General features: G+C 39.5%; 1 protein-coding gene across 1 annotated transcript; it reads right to left on the bottom strand.

Annotated features, from left to right (window-relative positions):
* Positions 1-14: 14 nt before the first annotated feature.
* On the bottom strand, positions 15-25,368 carry IER3IP1 (immediate early response 3 interacting protein 1). The gene is made up of 3 exons (XM_061169792.1): positions 25,203-25,368; positions 2,040-2,141; positions 15-1,159 (listed from the first exon to the last, which is right to left on the bottom strand). The coding sequence occupies exons 1-3, from the start codon at positions 25,291-25,293 to the stop codon at positions 1,104-1,106; spliced, it is 249 nt and encodes an 82-aa protein (XP_061025775.1). The 5' UTR covers positions 25,294-25,368; the 3' UTR covers positions 15-1,103.
* Between the last annotated feature and the right edge of the window lie 2,556 nt (positions 25,369-27,924).

Raw genomic sequence — 27,924 nt, 5'->3', positions numbered from 1 at the left:
CAAAGTTCTCCTATAGACAAAGATTCCATTCCACCCCCTTTAAAATATTAAAACTAATACTTCCCAGAAAAACCATTTACATTGTTTTAATCTTTCTGCATAAAACAGTATTATGGGATAAGCAAATATGGGATGGTCTAAGACATAAAAAAACAAAAGACAATTTATCCACCATGAATCCTTTACTGACTGACAGAATGAAGAATTACAAATCACACCCCTTAATGTGCTACTCCAAGAAACGGAAACGTGATAATTTGGGGAGGTAAATGCTTCACAACAAAGTCTTCTTACGTAGCATGGTTTAATGGTGATTGTTTAGGATTGCTCCTGCAGGCTGCTATTTATGCTGATTTTAAAAAATAAGTCATCATTGTTAAAAAGGGCATAGACTTTTCTATACGGATTTTTTTTTACCTATGGAAATATGTAGATACTGACCTGGTCTCATCATTCAGGCCAATTAATAAAATAACAAATGCATGAAAAGAACTTAAAACTTAAAAACACAATCATCATATGACTAACTGACTTACAAAATTAGAATTCTCCCAGAAATCAGAGTATTGCTCTTCAATAGTTACTATGAATTTGAATTTTTCATAGCTGAGACAGTATACAGATAAAATATTTAACCAAAGAGTTCAAAATAAAATAATCCAAATTTCCTATCTAACATTTTATATTTTAAAAATCCTTTAAATTTTATCTAGGAGAATAATCATTCGCACATCATAGCTAAGTCACAAGGAACTTTGAAAAAAAAATTCATCCCTGAGAAGTCAAAGAAAGAAACCTCGAAAAACACAGAAGTGACAGTCCTGCACCCTTTTAACAATCTTTATCATAGCATGAACTTTTATCAGCAGTCAGCAATCAAATGTATTCCAATCTGGCCTCTGATGATCTGATCTTTTTGCAATAAAACTATAAGTGCAACATTTAAAAAAATCAGATAAATAGGGACTCTGGTTTTATTGGCAGGTTTACATTTTTGTCAAGTCCAAGGTCAGCCAGCTAAGATACGTATATTCCAATAAAGACTGAAGTAATATCTTCTGCTGGCAGCTCTTCTCCTGAGTCTCCATTTCCCCCATTGATCTTCACCCAAATAGTAAAAGTAATACAATTGCAATTGAGTTTACTATTATCAATGGCACTGCAAAGAAAAAAAAAACAAAACAGTTTTTTATTATTAAAAAATCAGAAAAAAACGAAGACATAGTTACTAGCATCCAGGAAGGATGGAAATACAGTATGTCATCAGAATCACGTTGCAAATCCTTATAACAAAGTAACATTCAAAAATGCATTGGATCATAAAATACAAAACTTATTGTAAAGTGGGCTTGTGTGACTGGGGATAAGGGTCACACTGGTACAAGATCAATACAAAGTCATCTGTGGATAGTGCTGGTACAGCTCTGGGAACACAGAAGCATACTGGACCCAGGTGGAAGTAGACCCACATGGCTGCCAGTGACAACTGACATTAGAAATACAGTGCAAAGAAGATTCTGTAGCTTCATCACTAAATTAAGAATCAAACTTATCATTCTACCCAAAGCTGTGATGAAAGCAGCTAACAGAGAGGGAGAGAGAGAGAAAGAGACCCTAATTTTAATGGTTTTAAATAAAAGGTTTTGAATTCTTGAGTTGCTCTAAAATATTTTCTAATAAAAATAGCAGATATGGGACCCTGTATTTTTCTCTTGAAAGTCTTACAGGACTCTAGATGACTCTTCTACTTAGAAGCAAAAGAATTTCTAAAAGGCAAGAACACCATTGTCTTTCAACTCTGAGAGGTGACATACAGGTAGCATACAAATATTACATCACTGAGCATTCCATCTGCATCAAGTGGCTTAGATAGAAATAAGAGGCAAGCTAGGAAAGAAACTAGTAACTTTTAAGCAGTAAAGCCAAGTTAAATATTATAGAAAAAAGTTCCCACTACAAAAATGGCATTCACACTTGGAAGTTTTGCTACTTAAATCAAACCACAAAATTAAGAGTGTTCCACTAGTTTTTCTTCTTACCTCTCATCACAGTTCTCACAGATCGAATAAGGTTCATTAGCTGAGATTTAATTCCTGGCTCTTCTCCGAATCCACCAATTCCCTGGTCTGTTCCCCAGCCAACTGCATAATATAAAGATGATTAGCTGTGATAAAATTTATTATGCACTCACCTTGCTCCCTCATTAGTCACCTTCTAAAGATGATTTTGAGCCTTTGTTAGACATAAAGTATAGTTATATGACTTAAAAACTTGAGTATATTTTTTACTTTTGATAAGCAGCACAAACTCATTTAATTTCAATTTTGATTTTATAAAATAAACTACAGTCTAATAAATTCTTCCATGGCACTGTATTCAGTAAAGATGACTGTTGTGACACCCTGATTGTTTTCTTTCTCTTTTTCTAAACTAACAAACAAAATATTTTTCAGGTCAGAATTAAAAACAAAGCATATTGTCAAATTGAATAATTAGCTCAATTCAGAATTCATAAAACCCAAAGTAATTATCAGTATAAAAGTGTTGCAGCTGAGCTTCACCATCTGTTCATCTGGGGAAATGTTAATGTAAACCTGGTCGCAGATTGGTTAGGCCTTCATAGCATGCTCTAACCTGACAACAGAGGCACATCTTTTTAACTTGATCATTCCTCTTCATTTCTCAATTTTGAGGTAAGGAATTTAGCCTATTATCTAACCCTAACCCCACTTATTTTCAGTAAATGAGTCTTTTACCTTCTTCTATCATTTTCCTGATAATATAAATCATTATTTCTTTACCTTTATCTAATTCTTTTTTTATTGCCTTACGCATTCTTCTGGAGGCTTACATGGCCTCATTTCTGCAACGTCCTTCTCTTGTCCTCATTTCAGGTCCATTTTTCATATCTCACATGACTATGTAGTTTTTTACTCTCATATAACTACAGGGCTTAATTAATTCCTGACATGTTAACCCTTAAACTTGAAGACAGAGAACAAGTTTTTATTTTATACATGAAAGAACCATGTATCAGGTAACAAGATTTCACTTTGTTTAATCAACTTTTACTTGGTTGAAATAAAGGTTAAATAACGGTTGCTTGCTTTTTTTTTTTTTAAATTTTTTGGTCACATCAACACTGAGATATGTTGTGGTATAAAACTAATGTAAAATTCAAGTTCACAGCAGAGCTGATGTGTTTTCACTCCCACTCACCCTTCAAGGCCTAGCTCACTTGTGCTTACAGCCTTCCCCATCCACAGGGCTGTCACTCTTTTTTGAGCTCCCGCAGCACAACTTCTATCACAGTGGTTAATATCACAGCCTCTACTATCTCTTGCCAGACTCTCAATAGATGCCTCTGCAATTTCGTCTCGACTTCTTTCTCCCTTAAAGTGTCAGATCTTTCTAGCTCACAATGTGTGATGATTCCCATTGCCTACTGAGTGAAGTTAGAAATTCCTTAAATTGACATGCTAGCCTTGTATCATACTACAACCCTTCAAGTAACTAGTGGTTACTCAGTTACCCACTAATTGCTATACATGTTAAAGGCAGCTTCTGAATCTAGGTTTGTCTGACTTCAATGTCGGGGCCTTTCCTAATTCCCTCCCATGTCATAATAAACCTTTCTCTTTGCTCCCCAAATAGTTAACTACTGATTGTAAGTTACATTATAAATTCCTGGAAGACAGGAACTGAATTTAGTCTGTCTTTACCTTTCCCCTCTCCCCCACCCAGAGCAAGTACTTAGTAAATGTTTGTGGAATTAATCTGAATTTATAGCAGACCAAGTTAATTTTGGATAAAGAAAGATAAGGTAAATCCTAGAATCGCAGATAAAACTTCCAAAGAAACATGTTTCTTTATTTTTAAGACACACAAAGTGTAACCAATCATTCAATTGCAGCTTTGCGGGAGGGACGAAGAAATCCTCCAATATTAAATGTACACATCTCTCCAAGATAAAAACAATCTCAGAAGATACACCTGCATCTTGCTTCCTAATTCTGGATCTACTTCTCTCTCCGACAAGCAAATACACTTACGCTGTTTCTCCAACGCTGACTTTTACCATATAACAAGTTCTACTGTAAGTTCTTTCTCCCACATACCTGTCTCACTCTTCCAGGGAGCTCAATCAGCATTCTCCACTACATGGCAGTCCTCTTTTTGTAATCTAAGTTCAAAGGTGTAGTACCAGCCTTTAACTACTTATAATGTGGTAAAAACTATTTCATAATAGTGTCTCTAGAAAGACATAAAACACAAAATGACCACCACCACCAGTTGTATCATTTTCCAAACCAGTTTAGTCTTACTCATATAAACCTACTTAACAACTCTGCACAATAAGAAAGCAGCCTGGTTTTACTTAAACATAATGGTTACTGTAACGAAGGAGAAAGTTTTCCTTGACCCTCTTAGGGTCCCTGGCTATGTCTGAAAATTAAACTGACAAAGACAGGTTAACAGAAGAAAAGCACACAAATTTTATTAAGTTTTTACATGTACCTGGGAGTCTTCACAAGAAAATGAAGATCTGAAAAACTGACCAAAGCAGGAAGTTTTTCTACCTTTTAGACAAAAGAACAAATTTGTGAAGAATTAGCAAAACAAAGGGGTTTGGGCTATGGGTAGGAAATGTAATAATGTCTGTTTATACAGTCTTCCCGGCCCTAAATTCCCTGTCTCTGGTGATAAGAATGTCTCCTTTCCTCCTGGTACAGGAAGGATACCTTTCACACGGGAGATTTATCTCCTGCTTTCAAGAAAGAAGGGCCAGGGAGGGAGGAGGGCGGAGTGACCTCTCTGATTCTGGTGTTTTCTCTAACTCCTTCAGCTTAAGATATTCAACATACCACGGTGCCTTATTTGGGGGTAGCATGTCCTGAACTCCATCAATGGATACACACTTTTATCTTAGCTTTCTCCTGAAACCCTACTAAAAATGACATTAAAAGAGTAACAAGAGAGAAGTCTGCAGGCAAGAGAAGTCAATCTGGACAATGAAAAATAAAGGGAAGAATAACTGACTTAGTAGAGAAGGCTGAAACCTAAACATCCAGGGAGCACACAATAAAAAACTGAGGTGAATCGTGCTGAGAACCCTGGAAACTTGAAAGAAACTTCAAAATGCCAGTGAGGGCGACAAAGCTGAAACACAGGAGGACTAATTGAAAAGTCTCCACAAGAGCAGTTAGCGCCGCTCCTCCTTCCCCTCCCATCCCATCCCCTTCCCTAGACTGAACTGATATGAAGAATGTCCCTCTCTTATACCCTCAGAAGACAGAGGTTACTCTCAGCAGAGACTGAAGCATGGAAGCTCTGGACCTGGGGACATCTAGGGAGGGTGGATTGAATTAAAGTCTGCAAACCTAAGTGTCAGACTCCTGCCCACTTTCCTTGCTTGTGTCTCAAGTAAGCCTGGAAATAAGAACACTTATATTCTGCAGACAGGAAGTTGTAAAATTACTCTGGAAATTGACCAGCTGCCCAAGAAGACTTCAGATACTGACATACTGGGGGCTTTAATGAAAGAGCGAACTTACAGAGAGGCCCACTGGTGAGCAAATCCCAACCACATACACAGAGCTTCCTAAGAGCCTCTCAGTGCTTTACTCTTTAGAATGAACTGACAGTCAAGAGGGAACAATTCTTAACATGGAAAGACAGAACAAAACCAGAAAAGAAGACTTTGAGGAAGAGACAATGCAAGAAATAGAAGTTCATTTTTAAAAAAAACAAACATCCTTAGAGAGAGAACAACTACTGTAGCTATAAACCCCAGAGGACAAGATGCCAAAAAAAAAAGGGGACATAAAAAAGAAGGAGTGGGACTTCCCTGGTGGTGCAGTGGTTAAGAATCCGCCTGCCAATGCAGGGGACACAGGTTCGAGCCCTGGTCCAGGAAGATCCCACATGCCACGGAGCAACTAAGCCCATGCGCCACAACTACCGAGCCTGCGCTCTAGAGCCCGTGAGCCACAACTACTGAGCCTGTGAGCCATAAGTACTGAGCCCGCATGCCACAACTACTGAAGCCCACCCACCTAGAGCCCATGCTCCGCAACAAGAGAAGCCAACACACCGCAATGAAGAGTAGCCCCCGCTCGCCAAAACTAAAGAAAGCCCGTGCGCAGCAACGAAGACCCAACGCAGCCAAAAATGAATAAATAAATTTATTTAAAAAAAAAAAAGGAGAGCTTGTTCTTGCTATATTAGCATAAAAGTTCAAAAGAAGAGGCCGACACACTAAGTTGAAGTCACCTACCAGACAAGGCAAAATTAAAGGAAAAAGAAAGTATCAATATGTCAAAATAACAGGAGTTCCAGAAAGAGAGAAAAAAAAGTAGGAAAAAATTATCAAACAAGATGGTCAAAAAGCACATGAAAAGATGTTCACCATCACTAATTATTAGAGAAATGCAAATCAAAACTACAATGAGGTATCACCTCACACCGGTCAGAATGGCCATCATCAAAAAATCTCCAAACAATAAATGCTGGAGAGGGTGTGGAGAAAAGGGAACCCTCTTACACCATTGGTAGAAATGTAAATTGGTGCAGCCACTATGGAGAACATTATGGAGGTTCCTTAAAAAACTAAAAATAGAACTACCCTATGACCCAGCAATCCCACTCCTAGGCATATACCCAGAGAAAACCATAATTCAAAAAGATACATACTCCGCAATTACTCCCCATAATTGCACTATTACGAACTTTCATCAAATCTTTAACCGTGGTCATTTTTAAGTCTTTTGTCACTTACAGACAGTTCTGGGTGTACTCTGGTGCTTTTGCAAATATGTTCCTATAAAAGGGTTTCATCTTCAAGAAATTCATAGAAAAGACTCTGACAAGTACCGGTTTCTGGTAACTGTACTGCTGAACTGAATGAATAAGCATTTTCAGAACTCTAATGAAAAACTGATGTACTCATAAAAGTGCTAACAAAAGATCAAGATAAAAAAAAAATTAATTACATGGGACTGAGTGAACTGATGAGGATGATTATAATTTTTGTGACTTTCTGTTTGAATTAAAAAAAAAAAAATCCCACAAGGACTCAGAGGCAAAGAATATAGAAATCAATTTTCACTGCAAAGTAAAGGAGCTGTTACAGTGGAGGATTACTGGACTGAATGTCAATATTATGACATAGTATGAGTGTGTTTCGTGTTTGGTAATTGCAATCATTGTTGCTTTTGTTGTGGTCATCCATTTACAATGCTTGGTGTCAGTCTATTTATCTCTTGTAAAAATAAAATACAGTGTGTGTGTGTGTGAAAAAAAAAAAAAGCATACATTAGCTATTCCAAATGAAGACAAACCATGGTTTTGTGGAACAAACATAACATCAGTATTCCAGTCCTCTTTTATTGAACTAGTTCTTGATACAAAAAAAAAAAAAAAAAGATACATACTCCCCAATGTTCACTGCAGCAGTATTTACAATAGCCAGGTCATGGAATCAACCTAAATGTCCATCAACAGAGGAATGGATAAAGATGTGGCACATATATACAGTGGAATATTACTCAGCCATAAAAAAGAAAAAAGTAATGCCATTTGCAGCAACATGAATGGACCCAGAGATTGTCCTACTGAGTGAATACTGAGTGAAGTAAGTCAGACACAGAAAGACAAATACCATATGATATCACTTATATGTGGAATCTTAAAAAAAATAAAAGGTATAAATGAACTTATTTATAAAACAGAAGTAGAGTCACACATGTAGAAAACAAACTTATGGTTACCAGGGGATGGTGGCGGGGGCGGGGGGGGCAGAAAGGGATAAATTGGGAAGTTGGGACTGACATATACACACTACTATATATAAAATAGATAACTGATAAGAACCTGCTGTATAGCACAGGGAACTCTACTCAGTACTCTGTAATGGCCTATATGGGAAAAGAATCTAAAAAGAAAAAAAAAAACAGAGGATATATGTATAACTGATTCACTTTGCTGTACACCTGAAACTAACACAACATTGTAATCAACTATACTCCAATAAAAATTTTTTAAAATTATCAAACAAATATTAAGAGATGATATCCCAGAACTGAGGGATATGAGACTTTAGGCCAAATGGGCCCAATCAGAGCACAGCCCAATGAATGAAAAGGAGACCCACATGTTGCCACATTACTGTAAAATTTCAGACCTATAAAGATAAAGAGAATACCCTAAAGGCTTTTAGAGAGGCAACTTAGGTTACCTACAAAGAATCAGGAAACAGAATGGCATTAGACTTCTTAACATCAACAAAGGAAGTGAGAAAATTAAATGGAATAGTGTCTTCAAAACTCTGAAGAAAAATTGGTTCCAATCTAGAATTCTACAGCCAAACCATAATTCAACTAGAAGAAAGGATAAAATTATGATTTTTTTTTACTGTTCAGCTGTAATATTCATAGTCATAGTAATGTAAATATGGAATATTGATATCACCAATAATCGGTTGGAGATGGGAGAGATGGAGAAGGGAAGTACGTGTGTATTTGTGCTTACACAAGAATGAGTGTGCTGCTGATGGCATAACTGTGCTAAACCCTTCCACAGTAGCAGGTCAGTGACTTAAAACTTGGAAGAGTTGAAAATAATTGCTTTTGAAGAACAGGGGAGGTTGAGGAGAGATGGAGCAGAAGGCTTCTATCTTTCTTTATAAACTGAAGGGGCTTTTTTGACCTTTTTTCCACACACATATACTGCTTTGATAAAAATAAAAATAACATTTAAAAAGAAAGCCTGTAAAGCTGCTCCTCTATGGAGAAACCCCTCTGGAATGAGGCCTTCCTCTCCAGAGCATGAACATCCTGATGGCAGGGATGGGTTCCAAAAAGTAGAGGGGTTTTAACCACGAATCACTCTGAATATTTAAACTTGCTTTATAACCACCTTTAGATGGTTTAGATGGTTTCATTTCCATTACTTGCTTTTTGGAAATTTATCAATGCTAAAATTATCAATCCTTTCCATTCATGGCCACAAGCTCTTACATGGTAAAAAAAGAACTTGTTTTAACCACTTTGTGGATCATACACTCAGTTTTTATGAGAAACCATGATTTTCAACAATCTTTTTATCTTTTAGACCTGTTCCAAAAAGATATTTAAATATATGCTTTTACACAATGGGAGGAGTGACTCCCAGAAAAAATTTACCTTCCAACTGCTCTTCAACAAAACAGGATAAAATTCTACAATATAGGGAGGGAAGAGCATTGGAGTAATTTTTCAAAAATAGTAAGTTATCAGAGGGGGTGCCTTCAAGATGGTGGAGGAGTAAGATGTGGAGATGACCTTCCTCCCCACAAATACATCAAAACTACATCTACATGTGGAACAACTCCTATAGAACACCTACTGAACACTGGAGACTTCCCCAAAGGCAAGAAACTCCCCACATACCTGGGTAGGGCAAAAGAAAAAAGGAAAAACAGAGACAAAAGAATAGGGACGGGACCTGCACCAGTGGGAGGGAGCTGCGAAGGAGGTAAGGTTTCCACACACTAGGAAGACCCTTCACGGGCGGAGACTGCGGGTGGGGGAGGCGGGAAGCTTCGGAGCCACGGAGGAGAGCGCAGCCACAGAGGTGCAGAGGGCAAAGTGGAGAGATTCCCGCACAGAGGATCGGTGCCGACCAGCACTCACCAGCCCGAGAGGCTTGCCTGCTCACCCGCCAGGGAGGGTGGGGGCTGGGAGCTGAGGCTCAGGCTTCGGTCAGATCCCAGGGAGAGGAGTGGGGTTGGCGGCGTGAACACAGCTTGAAGGGGGCTAGTGCGCCACAGCTAGCCGGGAGGGAGTCCAGGAAAAACTCTGAAACTGCCTAAGACAGAAGAGACCATTGTTTCAGGGCGCGCGAGGAGAGGGGATTCAGAACACCGCTGAAACGAGCTCCAGAGATGGGTGTGAGGCGCGGCTATCAGCGCGGACACCAGAGACAGGCATGAAACGCTAAGGCTGCTGCTGCAGCCACCAAGAAGCCTGTGTGCAAGCACAGGTCACTATCCACACCTTCCCGCCCCCAAGCCTGTGCAGCCCGCCACTGCCAGGGTCCCGTGATACAGGGACAACTTCCCCAGAGGGACACACGGTGCACCTCAGGCTGTTGCAATGTCACGCCGGCCTCTGCCGCCACAGGCTCGCCCCGCACTCTGTACCCCTCCCTCCCCCCGGCCTGAGGGAGCCAGAGCCCCCGAATCAGCTGCTCCTTTAACCCCGTCCTGTCTGGGCAGGGAACAGACGCCCTCAGGCGACCTACACGCAGAGGCGGGTCCAAATCCAAAGCTGAACCCCGGGAGCTGTGCGAACAAAGAAGAGAAAGGGAAATCTCTCCCAGCAGCCTCAGGAGCAGCGGATTAAATGTCCACAATCAACTTGATGTACCCTGCATCTGTGGAATACCTGAATAGATGACGAATCATCCCCAAACTGAGGAGGTGGACTTTGGGAGCAACTGTGGACATGAGGCTTGCTTTCTGCATCTAATTTGATTCTGGTATTATGTTTATCTTAGTTTAGTATTTAAAGCTTATAATCACTGGTAGATTTGTTTACTGATTTGGTTGCTCTCTTCCTTTTTTTATTTTATATATATATATTTTTTATTTTTCCTTTTTCTCTTTTTTATGAGTGTGTATGTGTATGCTTTGTGTGATTTTCTCTGTATAGCTTTGCTTTTGCCATTTGTCCTAGGGTTCTGCCTGTCCGTCTTTTTGTTTTTGCTTTTTTTTTTTTTAGTATAGTCTTCAGCGCTTGTTATCATTGGTGGATTTGTTTTTTGTTTTGTTTGCTCTCTTCTTTCTTTCTCTCTTTCTTTTTTTATTACTTTTCTATTTTTAATATTTTTTTCTATTTTAATAACTTAATTTTATTAAGTTATTAATAAACTTTATTTTAACTAAATTTTAACTTTTTAACTAAACTTTTTAATTTTAACTTTTTAACTAATTTTAACTTTTTTTTAACTAAATTTTATTAAGTTATTAATAAGCTCCCAAACTCATTCTAAGGGCCACCATCACCCTGATATGAAAACGAGACAAAGACATCACAGAAAAAGAAAACTACAGGCCAATATCACTGATGAACATAGATGCAAAAATCCTCAACAAAATACTAGCAAACAGAATCCAACAGCACATTAAAAGGATCATACACCATGATCAAGTGGGGTTTATCCCAGGAATGCAAGGATTCTTCAATATATGCAAATCAATCAATGTGATACACTATATTAACAAATTGAAGGAGAAAAACCATATGATCATCTCAACAGATGCAGAAAAAGCTTTCGACAAAATTCAACACCCGTTTATGATAAAAAGTCTCCAGAAAGTAGGCATAGAGGGAACTTACCTCAACATAATAAAGGCCATATATGACAAACCCACAGCCAACATCATTCTCAATGGTGAAAAACTGAAACCATTTCCTCTAAAATCTGCAACAAGATAAGGTTGCCCACTCTCATCACTATTATCCAACATAGTTTTGGAAGTTTTAGCCATGGTAATCAGAGAAGAAAAAGAAATAAAAGGAATCCAAATTGGAAAAGAAGAAGTAAAGCTGTCAGTGTTTGCAGATGACATGATACTACACGTAGAGAATCCTAAAGATGCTACCAGAAAACTACTAGAGCTAATCAATGAATTTGGTAAAGTAGCAGGATACAAAATTAATGCGCAGAAATCTCTTGCATTCCTATACACTAATGATGAAAAATCTGAAAGAGAAATTAAGGAAACACTCCCATTTACCATTGCAACAGAAAGAATTAAATACGTAGGAATAAACCTACCTAAGGATACAAAAGACCTGTATGCAGAAAATTATAAGACAATGATGAAAGAAATTAAAGATGATACAAACAGATGGAGAGATATACCATGTTCTTGGATTGGAAGAATCAACATTGTGAAAATGACTATACTACCCAAAGCAATCTGCAGATTCAGTGCAATCTCTATCAAACTACCAATGGCATTTTTCACAGAACTAGAACAAAAAATTTCACAATTTGTATGGGAACACAAAAGACCCCGAATAGCCAAAGCAATCTTGAGAAAGAAAAACGGAGCTGGAGGAATCAGGCTCCCGGACTTCAGACTATACTACAAAGCTACAGTAATGAAGACAGTATGGGGCTTCCCTGGTGGCGCAGTGGTTAATAATCCGCCTGCCAATGCAGGGGACATGGGTTCGAGCCCTGGTCTGAGAAGATCTCACATGCTGCGGAGCAACTGAGCCCGTGCACCACAACTACTGAGCCTGCGCCCTAGAGCCCGTGAGTCACAACTACAGAGCCCACGTGCCACAACTACAGAGCCCGCGTGCCACAACTACTGAAGCTCACGTGTCTAGAGCCCGTGCTCTGCAACAAGAGAAGCCACCGCAATGAGAAGCCCGCACACCACAACAAACAGTAGCCCTGCTCGCTAAAACTAGAGAAAGCCCATGCGCAGCAATGAAGACTCAACGCAGCCAAAAATAAAATAAATAAAGAAATAAATTTATTAAAAAAAAAAAAGACAGTATGGTACTGGCACAAAAAACAGAAATATAGATCCATGGAACAGGATAGAAAGCCCACAGATAAACCCATGAAGGAGGCAAGAATACACAATGGAGAAAAGACAGCCTCTTCAATAAGCGGTGCTGGGAAAACTGGATAGCTACATGTAAAAGAATGAAATTAGAGCACTCCCTCACACCATACACAAAAATAAACTCAAAATGGATTAAAGACCTAAATGTAATGCTAGACATTATAAAACTCTTAGAGGAAAACATAGGCAGAACACTCCATGACATAAATCACAGCAAGATCCTTTTTGACCCACCTCCTAGAGAAATGGAAGTAAAAACAAAAATAAACAAATTGGACCTAATGAAACTTAAAAGCTTTTGCACAGCAAAGGAAACCATAAACAAGACGAAAAGACAACCCTCTGCTTGGGAGAAAATATTTGCAAATGAAGCAACTGACAAAGGATTAATCTCCAAAATATACAAGCAGCTCATGCAGCTCAATATCAAAAAACAAACAATCCAATCGAAAAATGGGTGCGAGACCTAAATAGACATATCTCCAAAGAAGATATACAGATTGCCAATAAACACATGAAACGATGCTCAATATCACTAATCATTAGAGAAATGCAAATCAAAACCACAAGGAGTTATCACCTCACACCAGTTCAGAATGGCCATCATCAAAAATCTCCAAACAATAAATGCTAGAGAGGGTGTGGTGAAAAGGGAACCCTCTTGCACTGTTGGTGGGAATGTAAATTGATACAGCCACTATGGAGAACAGTATGGAGGGTCCTCAAAAAACTAAAACTAGAACTACCATACGACCCAGCAATCCCACTACTGGGCATACAGGGCATATACCCTGAGAAAACCATAATTCAAGAAGAGTCATGTATCACAATGTTCATTGCAGCTCTATTTACAATAGCCAGGACATGGAAGCAACCTAAGTGTCCACTGACAGATGAATGGATAAAGAAGATGTGGAACATATATACAATGGAATATTACTCAGCCATAAAAAGAAACATAATTGATTTATTTGTAGTGAGTTGGATGGACCTATAGACTGTCATATAGAATGAAGTAAGTCAGAAAGAGAAAAACAAATACTGTATGCTAACACATATATATGGAATCTAAAAAAAAAAAAATTGTTCTGAAGAACCTAGGGGCAAGACAGGAATAAAGACGCAGACATAGAGAATGGACTTGAGGAAACGGGGAGGGGGAAGGATAAGCTGTGACGAAGTGAGAGAGTGACATGGACATATATACACTAGCAAATGTAAAACAGGTAGCTAATGGGAAGCAGCTGCATAGCACAGGGAGATCAGCTCAGTGCTTTGTGTCCACCTAGAGGGGTGGGATAGGGAGGGTGGGAGGGAAACACAAGAGGGAGGAAATATGGGGATGTATGTATATGTATAGCTGATTCACTTTGTTATACAGCAGAAACTAACCCACCATTGTAAAGCAATTATACTCCAATAAAGATGTTAAAAAAAAATAGTAAGTTATCAGCTAATTTTAGCCTCTCTGTTCTTATGCCACTAGAATGAAAAAGAAAACTGAATTTTCGGTAGAGAGAGTAAAACATTTGTCTAGATATTCCATAGACAAATACAAAGGTGACAAGTAAAAGAGTAGCAAGGAATTATCTCTTACTATAACAAATAGTTTTCTCTCCAACTGCTGCTTAGAGTGTCAGTTGTTTTTTAAGGAACCTAGCCAAAGCTTTAAAGAGCTTTGCTTTTTTTTTTTTTTTTTTTTAAGGAGAAAGAGTGAACTCTGCAGCTTTCTTGTCCATAGCTAGAGGGCCTAGAAGAAAACAACTGATAAGACCACCCAGCAGTTGCTGCTGCCAAATTTCAGGAATGAACTTAAATGGAAAACACCACATATACATACATCCTTCGACTGCCCAGACTTCAAAAAGTCACACACAAAACGGTAATCCATTCAGATTCAGTCAACAACCCTCAGCTAGATACATTTTGAAGAGAAAGTTTTAGCTACAGTTTTGAGGACTGGCTGACCCTGGCAAACCTCAGCCTCTTTGAGGTCAGTTTCCATTTCTATAAAAGAAAATGAATGTGCTTTACTTTGTCAGTGTCACCAAATTTGCATGTGAATCAAATGCTATCATAAATGTGAAAGTACCTAATAAACTACACAAATAACTCTGTTAATGTAAGTTTTAAAAAAATTACCTTGATCAAAAAGATCACTGCTGAAGTGAATGATCTAGTATACTTAGACCAATCTCTCTTGGTTCAATATAATTCCCAATCCAACACAGTAATTTCCATTTATTCCCTGATGAAATTAAACAAATGTTTTTCAGGAGTATATATTTAAATAGAAACTTACATATCCAGATGGCTTCTTCAATGTTTTATAAACTGCCATGCTCATACTATGTCGTCTATCATATGCAAGGCCTGTGGAATGCCTTGTTCATTTCTCTGTACATTTATGCAAACCTGATTTACTGTTTAAGGTCTACCTCCTTTAGGAATTCTCTTTCTATTACTTAGGCTCACACAGCTCTCACTATTCTAAAGTCTAATATTACAGTGGTCTGGAGCAGTCATTCAAACCTGAGTCAAATAACAACTTGTAATATTTTAACTGTTTGCTGTGGACTGATTTGTGTTCCCCCAAACTCACATGTTGAAGCCCTAACCCTCAAAGAGACTGTATCTGGAGATAGGATCTTTAGGAGATAATTAAAATTAAAGGGACTCTTAAGGGTCGGGCCCTAATCTGATAGGGCTGTGGCCTTACAAAAAGAGGAAGAGAGAGATCTTGACTCTGCCCAGCCATGTAAGGACACAGTGAGAAGGTGGCCATCTGCAAGCCAGGAAGAGAGTCCTCACTAGAATTCAAACATGCTGGCACCCTAATCTCAGATTTCCAGCTTCCAGAACTGTAAGAAAATAAATTTCTGTTGTTTAAGCCACCCAGTCTATGATACTTTGTTATGATAGCCAGAGCTAATACAGTTTCATGTGTGAAATGTTTCTTCTGTATTACTCATAACTACTACTGAAACCGAATTCCCCTAAAACCAAGTTCCTCTGCTGAGTTTATGATTAACATCTCTAACAAACTTATGGTTAGCAGAGGGGAAAGCGGGGGAGGGGGAGGGATAAATTGGGAGATTGGGATTGACATATACACACTACTATATATAACAGATAACTAATAAGGACCTACTGTATAGCACAGGGAACTCTATTCAATACTCTGTAATGGCCTATATGGGAAAAGAATCTTAAAAAGAGTGGATATATGTATATGTAAAACTGATTCACTTTGCTGTACACCTGAAACTAACACAGCATTGGAAATCAACTATACTCCAATAAAAAATTTTTAAAAAAAATCTCTAAGCAAAATGTTATTCCCCTCCTTGTCCAACACTTGTTCCTCTCAAGACTGAGGAGTATCAAAGAAAAGGTGGGACTGAAACCAAGCAGGACCCTGTGGGGCCCTCCTGGGTACACAAGCCTTTCTGTGTTCCCCGTTTCTTGTTTGGAGGAAAAAGGCTTTCAGCCTCCTAGATCTTCCCTGAGTTCCAAAGGGCAGATTCGAACAGTTGCTAATTACGGGAGTGAGGGAATGCAGAAACAAAGGAAAGGCAGTCAAGAAATGGTAGTGCAGTGATAGGGCAGGGTCCTGGTTCCTCCTCAAGGAATATACGTAACAATCTAACACAGATGTCTGAGCTCTTCTACAGGAACTAAGGCCCCACCCAGGTGGAGGATGGTAACGTCAGGCTAAGCATAAGCACATGGACCCCAGACTGGCTGGGACCAGAAGGCTGACTGGAACACCACCCCGTTACCTCACCCAACCAGTCAGAGGAAGGTCACATACCCCGCAGCCCTCCCTCCAAATTTTGCCTATAAAAACTCTTCCCCAAAATCCACTGGGGAGTTCAGGCTTTTTGAGCATGAGCCACCTGATCTCCTTGCTTGGCCATTGCAATAAACCTTTCTCTGCTCCAAACTCCTACTTTTCGGTTTGTTTGACCTCACTGTGTGTCAGGCACACAAACCTGGACATAATAAATATATGTCAAATTGATACTGGGCATCACAAACGAAACCTAGTAAGAACAATTTTGGCAGGTATTAAAATCCATTAGGTAGAGAATTCCCTGGTGGCACAGTGGTTAAGAATCTGCCTGCCAATGCAGGGGACATGGGTTCGAGCCCTGGTCTGGGAAGATCCCACAGGCCATGGAGCAACTAAGCCTGTGCACCACAACTACTGAGCCTGTGCTCTACAGCCCACAAGCCACAACTATTGAAGCCCACACCATGCCTAGAGCCCATGCTCTATAACAAGAGAAGCCACCGCAATGAGAAGCCCACGCACCGCAATGAAGAGTAGCCCCCACTCGCCGCAACTAGAGAAAGCCTGTGCGCAGCAACGAAGACCCAACGCAGCCAAAAATAAATAAATAAATAAAAATCCACTATGTGATTTTTTTCTTGTACATAAAGGAAATTAGCATCATTGTGGAGCACTAAAAGAAACAACACGTTCTCTGCACTATTGCCAAAATACTGGCTAACCTATGTGTATAAATATGATAGCTCTCAAGTCAGGAATCACAAGAATATGATAATGGAAACATAAAGTTATTTAGAAAACATTCATTGACTGATGGAATGAATTGTAAAGATGAAAGGACCCTTGTTGTCAGTCTACTGGAGGAGACAGAAAAGAAACTGCAGTGGTATATTACCCACAAAATGGGTCAGAGATGGTTTCTGGGAAAGGCAAATGCCAGAAGTAGGCCTTAAAGGATAGGCTGAAGAGTTAGCCAGTCAAAGAAATGAGGTAAGTCAAGGTCATCACAGGCAGACAAAATAATTTGAGTAAAGGCTCAGCAGTGAAGAAGAGTATCATGGTAAAAAAGGTACACGGTAAATATTAGTGAAGGGTAAAAGAGGGGAAGGACAGAGAGGAAGGGAAACATTATGGTGGGTTTATAAGTCACACAAGGGAGTATGAATTTTACGTTGAAGGCTATGGATATTGAAGAACTGAGAATTTCAAACACTGAGGAACACGCTCAGCTTCCCATAGAAGGGAGAATAAAGAGAAGCAAAAATGGATGGAGTGTGACCAGTGAGGAGGTTACTATGAAAATCTAGGTAAGAAGAGTTAAGAGCTTATATAAACAATATTTAACACTTAAAATATTTTCAAATTCTATCTTAAAACTATTCAGATATTTTAGAACAATGGCTTATCCACTTAGTCAAGGCAATGTGGTGTTTTCCCTTAGTTCTGGAACCATATTCAAAACACAGGCTCAAACAAAATATTTCTGTACTATTTCTGGATAAGAGAGGAAATGTGGAAAGCAAAGTTCTGGAGGGCAAAGTACTAACAATTCTAGGCCATTCCAATAGTTTGTGGCAGTACTTGTCATCTAGGAGCACCAATCTCAATCATCTGTAGAAATTCTGGAAAAGACACACTGCTCAACTTCACTTCTGGGAAATTTGAACGCAGGTCTGGAGTAAGGTCTGGGCACTGTATTCTCTTTCGAAGTTGTTTTGGCTATTCTGGATCCCTTGAATTTCCTTTAGGACCCAACTTGTCAGTTTCTGCCAAAAGAAAGCCAACTGGGACTTGGACAGACATTGCATTAACTCTGTAAATCAGTAATATTAAGTATTGTTATCCTAACAATATTTAGTCTTCCAATCCATGAACATGGAGTGTTTTTACACCCATTAATTATCTTTAAAAATCTTTATTCTTCTTTAATTTCACTCAACAATGCCTTGTAGTTTTCATAGTATAAGACTTACACTTATTCTGTTAAATTTATTCCTAAGTATTTTGTTCTTTTTGATGATATTGTAAATGATGTTTCTTTAATTTCATTTTTGATTGTTCATTGTTCATGTACAGGAAAACAACTGATTTTTGTTCCTGATCTTGTATCTTGCAACCTTACTAAACTCATTTCTTAGTTCTAATAGTTTTTTAGTGATTCCTTAGGACTTTCTATATACAAGATTATGTCATCTGCAAACAAGAGATTTACTTTTTCAACCTCACAATCTGGATGTTTTTTATTTCTTTTTCTTGTCTAACTGCCATGGATAGAATCTCCAGTACAATGTTAAAAAGGAGTGGCAAGATCCTTTTCTTATTCCTAGCTGGGGAAAGCACTTAGTCTTTCATCATTAAGTCTGTTAACTGAGGGGTTTTCAAAGACGTTCTTTATCAGATTGAGGAAGTTCCTTCCTATTCCTAGTTTGTTGAACGTTTTATCATGAAAGGGTATTAGGTTTTGTCAAATGTTTTTCTGCATCTATTATATCATGTGATTTTTATTTATTTTATTAATATGACGAATTACATTAATTGATTTAAAAATGTTAAACCAACCCTGCACTTCCAGGGTAAATCCCACTTGGTTTAGTTTGCCAGTGTTCTGTAGAGAATCTTTGTGTCTATATTCAGCAGATACTGGTCTGGAGTTTCTTTTCTTGTGCTATGTCTGGTTTTCATATCAGGTTAATACTGGCCTCACTGCATGAGTTGGGATGTCTTCTCTCCTCTCTATTTCGGTGTTAAGTCTTCTTTAAATGTTTGGTAAAATCCAGCAATGAAGCCTGGGTTTTTCTTTGTTCAAAGTCTTTAAGTTACTAACTCAATCTCTTTACATGTTACAGGTCTAATCAGATTTCCTAGTTCTTCTTAAGTCAGTTCAATAGTTTGTAGTCTTTCTAGGAATTTGTCCATTTCATCTAAGTCATCTAATTTGTTGGCATACAGTTGTTCACAGCATTCCCTTATAATCCTTTTCATTCTCTAAGATAGTGATGTCACCTTTCATTCCTGATTTTAGTAATTTGAGTCTTCTTTCCTTTTGTCTTGGTCTAGCTAAATGTTTGCCAATTTTGTTGATCTTCTGAAAGAACTAGCTTTTAGTTTTGTTAATTCCATTGTTTTTCTACTCTGTATTCCATTAATTTTCACTGTAATCTTTATCATTTCCTTTGTGTGTGTGTGTGTGTTGGGGAGAGGGAAGAGCTGGTTGTGGCTCAAATGCCAGAGATTCTCACTGCTCTTACTGAGCTTTAATAGATTTTCTTGGGGGAAAAAAAAAAGTTTCTTCATTTGTTGTACACTCTTATGACAATTCCCAGAGACTTCAAATGTTCGTTTTTTAAATAATTTTCACTAGTTATAGTTGTTTTATTGGAAAGAGGGTCCAGTGGAGGTTCTCACACTACCATTGTGGAGGTGCTTTCCATTAATAATTGCATTTTCAAATAATTTGATTAAAACTGGGCAGAGGACTTGATTAGGTATTTTTCCAAAGAAGAAATAAAAATGGCCAACAAGTACACGAAAAGGTGCTCAACATCACTATTCATCAGAAAAATGTAAATCAAAGCCACAATGAAATATCACCTGTTAGAATGACTATTACCAAAAAGACAAGAGACAATAAATGCTGGCAAGGATGTGAAAAAAGGGAAACTTTGTGCACTGTTGATAGGAATGTAAACTGGTACAGCCACTATGGAAAGCAGTATGGAGGTTCCTCAAAAAATTTAAAATATAATAGAACTGCTATATGATCCAGCAATCCCATTTCTGGGTATTTTTCCAAAACAGATGAAGTCATTATCTCGAGGAGATATTTGCACTCCCATGTTCACTGCAGCACTATTCACAATATCCAAGACATGGAAACAATCTAAGTGTCCACTGACAGACGAATGGATAAAGAAAATGTGGTGTACATATATAATGAAATATTATTCAGCCATAAACAAGGAAAACCTGCCATATGTGACAACACAGATGGACCTTGAGGACATTATGCTAAGTGAAATAACTCAGAGGAAGACAAGTACTGTATTATCTCACTTATACGTGGGATCTAAAACCATCAAACTCATAGAAAGAGAGAGTAGTATGGTGGTTGCCAGGAGTGGAGTGGTAGGGGAAATGGGGAGATGTTGGTCAAAAGGCACTAATTTTCAGTTATTAGATGAATAGGCTCTGGGGATCTACTGTACAGTATGGTGATCCAACACTGTTTACTTGAAAGTTGCTCTGAGAGTAAATCTTAAATGTTCTCACCACAACAACATTAACAACAAAATGATAATTATGTGAGGTGAAGGATATGCTAACCAACCTTACTGTGGTAAGCATTTTGCAATATATACGTGTATCAAATCATCACATGTACATATTAAACTTAGACAATGTTATTTGTCAATTAGATCTCAAAGTTGGGGGAAAAAAGAATGATGTCTCACACTTATAAATGGTTATATACCCACTTAATAGCCTCAGTTCTGCCTCCTGGCCTGCAAAAGCCTACTATTTTTAACATGGCCCTTTCAGAAAAAGTTTGTTTTCTTCTGCTTTGTTTTACCTTTCTCATTTAGATCTACAATGCTCTTGCAATTGGCTTATGTGTTTAGCCTGAGGCAGAAGGTCAAGATTCATTTATTTCTTTTTGAATATCCAGTTAACCTAGAATCATTTATTGAAGGACCATCCTTTCTATCACACTCTACTGTTAACTTTATCATAAATTAAGTGTCCATGTAAATATGTGTCTGTATTTGGATTCTCCACTCTGCTCCACTGTTCTATTGTCCAACAACCTTTTAGTAAATTTCTTTCTGTTTAATCAGGCAGAGTCAGCTTCTATTGCTTGCAACCAAGAACCCTGACAGGGATGAGTAATCTCAGGACTCAATCCTTGAACCTCTTCTCCCTCTGAGAAATAGCCTTCATTCCAATGGTTTCAAATTACCAGCCAACACCGAAAATCCCCATGTGTAAATCCTTCCCAGACCTCCTCCCTTCTGGGCACCAAACCTGTATATGCAAATACCTACATGATATCTCTAACTTGAAGTCTTAAAGGTACCTAAAAATAGGCTAATTCCTATTCCTATTCCAGGACTTAGCTTTAAATGCTATTTCCTTAGGAACTGATGCTGTTCTGATTCAACCAGGAAGTTATATTCCCATGGTTCTCACCCAGTTCTCCTCCTTCAAAGAATTTATCCTAGACTCAACTATTTGTATAATTATTTATCTGTTCTACCATTAGACTCTAAGATATGAGAACAAAGATACTGTGTTATGCTCACTGCTACATCTTTTCCACCTAGCTCACAGTGACTGGCCTATTTGTTATAAGGAATGAAGAAAAACTTCCTGCCACCAAATCTGGGAACCTCCTCCTTCTCCAGCTAATCCTTCCTCCTTTTTCAATGAAGAAAGTATCCCACCTCCCACTTAATGCCATCTCCTCCATCTGTGCCTTAGGACCCATCCCTATCCACCTTCTCAGAATCCTTGAGTTATCAATTACCTCATTTCTCTCCTGTACCTTTTATTTTTCTCTCATTACTAGATCTTTTCCCCTAGCAATTCCTTTTCTAACCTTTAATTATGAAAGTTTTAAAACATACCTATCACTCAGATTTAATAATTATTGATTTTTTGCCTACGTGCTTCATCTTTTTTTCTGCTTGATTACTTTAAAAATAAATTACTGGTACTGAAATATTTCAGTATGCATTTTTATCACACTAACAAGATGTACAGTGATTCCTTAATATCATCTAGTATCTACTCCATACTCAAATTTCTTCAAATGTTACCAAAATGTTTTTTACAGTTGATATGTTTGAACTAGAATTCAATCAAGGTCCACATGCTGCATATGAATATCTCCCTACATCTCTCTCTCGCTTTTTGTCTTTTTTATATTTTGTATATTTGCCTCAGTGGTCACTTCCTCCCCACTTATTTCATGGCATTGACTTATTGAAGAGACCTGACAAGTTCTCATTGTCGCTGCTGAGACCTAAAAAACAAAAGAATCATAAAACATATCTCTGCATCCCCTTCCAGCTACCATTTCATCTCCTCCAACTCAGTGATACATTTGGATAATTGTGCTGTCTCCATTCTATGACTTTCCACTCGCTCCTCCCCATTCCAATGTGGATTTTACCCACTGTTGTTAACTGCAGAATCACCAATGACCTCTACTACCCTGAATCCTCAGGACACTTTTCAGTCCTTATCTTGCTTGGCTTCTCAGAACATTCCACTGTTGTATTCTCTCTCCTGCTTCAAACACTCCTTGGCCTCTGTGAAACCCCACTGTCTAGATTTCCCCATCTCTCTGTTTTGCTCACTCATCAATTTCTCCTGTCAGTTCTTCTATCATTACCTGAACATTAAATACTGGAAGAGATTTTAGGACTGTCCTGGTCAACAATTCTCCTTTGTACTCTATTCCTTCCCTGAACAATTTCATCTCTTCACATGGCTTAATTTATCATCTGTGGTTGACAAACTCAAATCTCAGCCTCCGCTCTGGCTCTTGCTTCTGGTCTATGGACTTAAGTCCAACTGACTATTCCATATCTCCACTTGCGTATCTCACAGAAATCTCAACCACAGCATGTGCGAAACTTCTTTATCTCTTCACCTTGTTACCTGCACCACACCCCACAATTTTCCACCAGTGCCAACCCAGTAAAGCTACTACCCTTCACTCAGTTGCTTAAACCAGAAAACCAAGAGAGGTCTTTGACTTTTTCCTCTCTCCTCATTCCCAATGTCCAAACAGTAAATTCTATCTTTTCTACGTTTAAAATATCTTCTGATTTGTACTAGTTTCCTAGGGCTATTATATCAAAGTGCCACAAACTATGTGGCTTAACACAATGAAAGTTTATTTTTTCACAGTTCTGGAGGCCAGAAGTCCAAAACCAAGGTGTTGGCAGAGTTGGTTCCTTTTCGGGGCTCTTGGGATAATGTCGTCTATGCCTCTCTCCTAGCTTCTGGTAGTTACTGGCAATCCTTGGCATTCTCTGGACTGCAGCTGCACCACTCGTCTCTGCCTCTGTTGTCACATGGCCTTCTTCCCCCTGTGTCTGTGTGTCTCTGTATCTCTCTCTCCCCATAGGGACACCTCATTGGACTTAGGGTCCATCCTTTTCCAGTGAGACCTCATCTTAACTTAATTTCACCTGCAAAGACGTTATTCCCAAAAAAGGAAACAAGGGTTAGGACTTTAATATATCTTTTAGGGGGGTACAATTCAACCCACAATGTGATTCCTTCTACTTTTCTGGATAGCATAGTGGTGAAGAGATGAACTTGAGTCAGACTGCCTGAACTGAACCCTAACTCTGCTGCTCTCTAGCTGTGTGATCTTAAGAAAGCTACCAACTCTTTTGTGTTTCTGGTCCCCATCTGTAAAGCAGGAATGAAAATAGTATTTGTCTCATAGGGTTGTTGTGAGGGTTACACAAGTTAATATGTAGAAAGCACTTGATACAGATCCTGGCACATGGTAAGTGTTAAGTGTTAGGTATCATTATTGTTATTATACCCATTCAACTTATATTATATCCACCATCTCTACTTGCCCTATTTGGAATGGTGCTTTCCACATCCACTCTTCTACACTTCTGATCTGTTCTCCACACAGTAACCAGCAAATAACACAAATCAAGTCATGTCACTGCCCTGCTTACAACCTTTCCACACCAGTTTTCACACCAGCTCTTACTCATCACCTCCCAACCCTTCACCTAGTTAATGTTTACTGACTTATCTGATTTCAGGTTAGACACACTTCCTCCAAACTTTCAAAGATTCACAAGTTAGTATCTCCCAGCACTTCTCTTTCATAACATTCTGCATACTTGTTATTGGTACTTGTTCAGTTTTTATTTAGATTAACTTTCATTAGGAGGGCAGGGCAACTGTTTTAACCTCAGTGTCGCCTGGCACATAATTTGTGCTCAATAAATCTCTCCTGAAGGAATAAATGAAACCAGTAAATCTTGCTCATGGGTTTGAGTTTCAGTGATCTACACAGACATATTTGGTACGCTGTGACAAATGATGCACATCATGCAGTATCCTGCCTTAATTGTGCCTCATGCAGAAAAAAGCAGTCTGCCCAGGTGGCATGGAGGTCGCTGGATTGTGAGATCCCGGTAGGCATAACTTCTGTCTTCTCTGTATTCTCAGATTCTAGCCTGGCACATCCTAGGCACCCAATAAACTGTGCTGAATAAACTTTTCTTGGAACATGGATGACTGGATGGCGTGATAACCCCAACACGTCCCCTTTCCTCTTATCCCCAAAGCCCAGGAACCCCTATGGCCTTCCATCAGTTCATTCTTCTGATTACCTACGCTCCAAAATGAGCCACACCCCTCCCTCTTTCATTGAAAACTCACACCCCAGGTTTTTGACAATTAAAAGCGGTCACAGAGAAGGGTACTAAATTCCTAACCTAAACTGGACGCAGGCAGGGGCGTTCCCTGGCTCATCCCCGCCTCCGCCCATCCCGACACCCAGGGTCCGACACACAGTGGGCGTCTGCTGAACAATCTTCACCCCACTGAACAATCTTCACTCCACTGGTGAGACGAAAGTGGCTCGGCTTCCCCACCCAAGGACGGGCCCCAAGAGGCGAGCCCTCGGCCGCCCGTCTGTCCCGGCCCAAGTGGTCCACTCACGCGGCCCGACTCGGGTCCGCGCCCCCGGAGCTCGCTGCCGCCCCCTCGGCCCGCCCCCGCGGCCCCACTCACTGTTCTTGAGGAATCGCTCCTCGTGCAGCACGGCGATGGCATTGACGCAGAGCAGGGCCGCCTGCAGCAGCGAGTACAGCGTAAAGGCCATGACCACCCGCCCCGAGGCCCAACTGACCCCCTTCCCTCCGCGGCAGGGGACGTGGCGCCGCCACGGCCGGCGCTTCTTACGGCAGCCGACGAGGCCCAAAACGCGTTCTGAGAAGCTCCGCTCCCATCTGGCTAAGACCCGCCCCACGCTCACATCAGCAAGGCCTGTAGAGCTGCGCTGTCCAATGCAGCAGCCAGAAGTACTGAACCCTTGAATTGTGGCTGGCCCGAACTGAGGTGTTGTAAATGTAAAATACATAGGACGAAAACAAGAACGTAAAATCTCCCAATAATTTTAAAATGTTGATTACAAGTTGAAATATTTTGAATATATTAGGTAAATAAAATAATTACTAACATTGATTTTTACTGTTTATTTCTATATACTATTTTTAAACTGTGACTATGAGGTTATTGATAATGGCATGTGAGTCTTGTCCAATACTTCTATTGGACAGCGCTGCATTAGATGCTCCTAGGAGCTGTATGAGATGTTAATAAGTAATTCCTATTTTACAGATGGAAAAAAGGAAGGCTTTGGCAAATAAAGTTTTTTTAAAAATTAAACTAAAATAACATGTGTTGGGCTGTACCCCACAGGCCTGTAAGGCTGTAGTTGCCCAGGTTCAAGACCAAAGGAAGAGCCCGGAGTCAGCAACAGAGGCATGATTTAATGGATTGGGGGTGGGGGGCGGAGGGGAGGATCTACATGTCGGAAGCAAGGTCCTGGAGCGACACCCCATGGCAGGCAGGACATGGTGGCAGTTTTTGCTCTGGGGGTGGGGGGGGCAGTGTGAAGATTACCAGTTATAGGGGGGCAGTGAGGCACATACTGTCACTAGCTGGGGTGGGGGCAAGTATGTAGGAAGATCAAGGTCAGTCATGTGAGCAGGGTATAGGTGAAGCAGGCACTGGTCAAGTAGGGGATGTACAGAGAGCAAGAGAACAGTAATCTTGGGTGTCCTGACCATACAACATGTCTTAAAATTACTCAGTGAGAAACATTCTCTCCTTGATCAAACTCTAACAAGCCCTCTGAGCCCTCATCTCGACTATACCTCAACCTTGGCCTGTAAAAACTACAGATTCTCAACACAAATGATTTCATCCACTCCCCTACCCCCATGTTAAAAGACTTTAACATAGTTTCTAACAGCTCAAGTCATCCCTAGGATGACCCTAGACCTCCTTCAAGTGCCTGCCTAAAAAGCTCAAGGCTCCCCAAAGAATTTACTGCTTGTTCTACCCAACACCTGAAAATAGGCCCCTGACCATCCTTTCTTAGAGCATTTATTAAAATGGATTTACAATTGTGAATCTTTCCTCTATCCCTTTGAGATATATATGTAGCTCCTACAGTTCAAGGGTGTCTTTCTCAAGGACCTGAAAGCCATTCCTTTAAAATGTAATCACCAGGAAGGATAGGGCCTCTGTCTCCGATTCTCTGTATGAAGGAAGAATCCTAATTTTGATAATTGCAGCTAACAGACACAGCTGGCCTAATCAGCATTTACACTGACCACCCCTTGGTAATTTTTCCGCTTCCCCAACTCTACTGAGCCCCTGCTCACCTCCCTTTCTACTCCCTCATTCTCCCTTTAAAATGCCCAGTGACTTCTGTACAAATCGAAATTGCAATAGTATATTACTGATTAAAATCTGTCTTACCACTCTGATGTCCAGTTTTATCTTTGACAGCAGCAGTAAGAGGCTGAGTCCAATCATGTTAAATTTTAGATATTTTTTGAGAGCAAATATACAAAGTAATCATCTCCTGAACTTCTCAGTTTCCCCTAAAAAAAAGGTAAAAGCAGCACATTAGACCCAGAAAGGACTTTGGAAGCCTGTGTGTTGCAGCTGCTGGAAGAGACACTAGCCAAAAAAAAGAATAATTAGTTAAACTCCCAAGAAGAAATTAAGCTTAAATAGGCCAACTAGTTAGTGCCTACAGGGAAGAAGAGATGTATCACTTCCCACAGATATACATAAACACTATCTCCAAAATTGGCCCTAAGTGCAAATCAGGTAGGGAGAAACACAGGAAGATAAAGTAAAGGGAATAAAAGAAACAACAGGATGCCAACAAATCCTCCGGTTTTTCCAGGCCCACAAAACCCTAGATACTAATGACAGAGAAGGAAGGTTGTCCTTGTAAGCGGACAGTGACCATTCCAGGATTTCTATGCTGGGCTGGGTGGCAGGAGGGGGTACCTGGGGGCCTTGTCTGGAAGCTTTGGTTGAGCAGTGACTTACAGTTTTTACTAGATTGATGCTTACTGAAGAGGGGGTAAAGAGGGATGACTGGAGATTATGGGGACGGATGGAGTGGAGGTGAGAGAAAAGCATCCCACAGTCACTCCTTTCTGTCACCAGCCACTGGGTTACAACTCACATGATCTGATTCTTTTATTGTCAAAAGAATCAGGTTAACCTCCGTGGGCCTCTGTTACATCATCTATAAAATTAGGCAATTATAATCTCTAGGGCTCCTTCAGCCCCCAAAATCTCTAGATCTAGCAAAAGCAGCTTAAAATATAAATAGTGTACAAGTACTTGTACCATGTTATCTGATTCATTACTTTTCAAATATCCAGACTTGTAGCCTAAGCTAGTAACAGCAGATTATATCCTT

This window comes from Eubalaena glacialis, chromosome 15 (assembly GCF_028564815.1).
Source record: "Eubalaena glacialis isolate mEubGla1 chromosome 15, mEubGla1.1.hap2.+ XY, whole genome shotgun sequence".
NCBI classification, from domain to species: Eukaryota; Metazoa; Chordata; class Mammalia; order Artiodactyla; family Balaenidae; genus Eubalaena; species Eubalaena glacialis.
The sequence above is the reverse complement of the archived record's forward strand: the minus strand, read 5'-3'. Positions and strand labels throughout refer to the sequence as shown.

Excerpts from the sequence above, each read along its gene's own strand:
- IER3IP1 (XM_061169792.1), bottom strand. The coding sequence starts at position 25,293 with ATGGCCTTTACGCTGTACTCGCTGCTGCAGGCGGCCCTGCTCTGCGTC. Across the intron at positions 2,142-25,202 it reads GGAGCGATTCCTCAAGAACA|TTGGCTGGGGAACAGACCAG; the intron begins GTGAGTGGGGCC and ends TATATTATGCAG. Across the intron at positions 1,160-2,039 it reads TGTGAGAACTGTGATGAGAG|TGCCATTGATAATAGTAAAC; the intron begins GTAAGAAGAAAA and ends TTTTCTTTGCAG.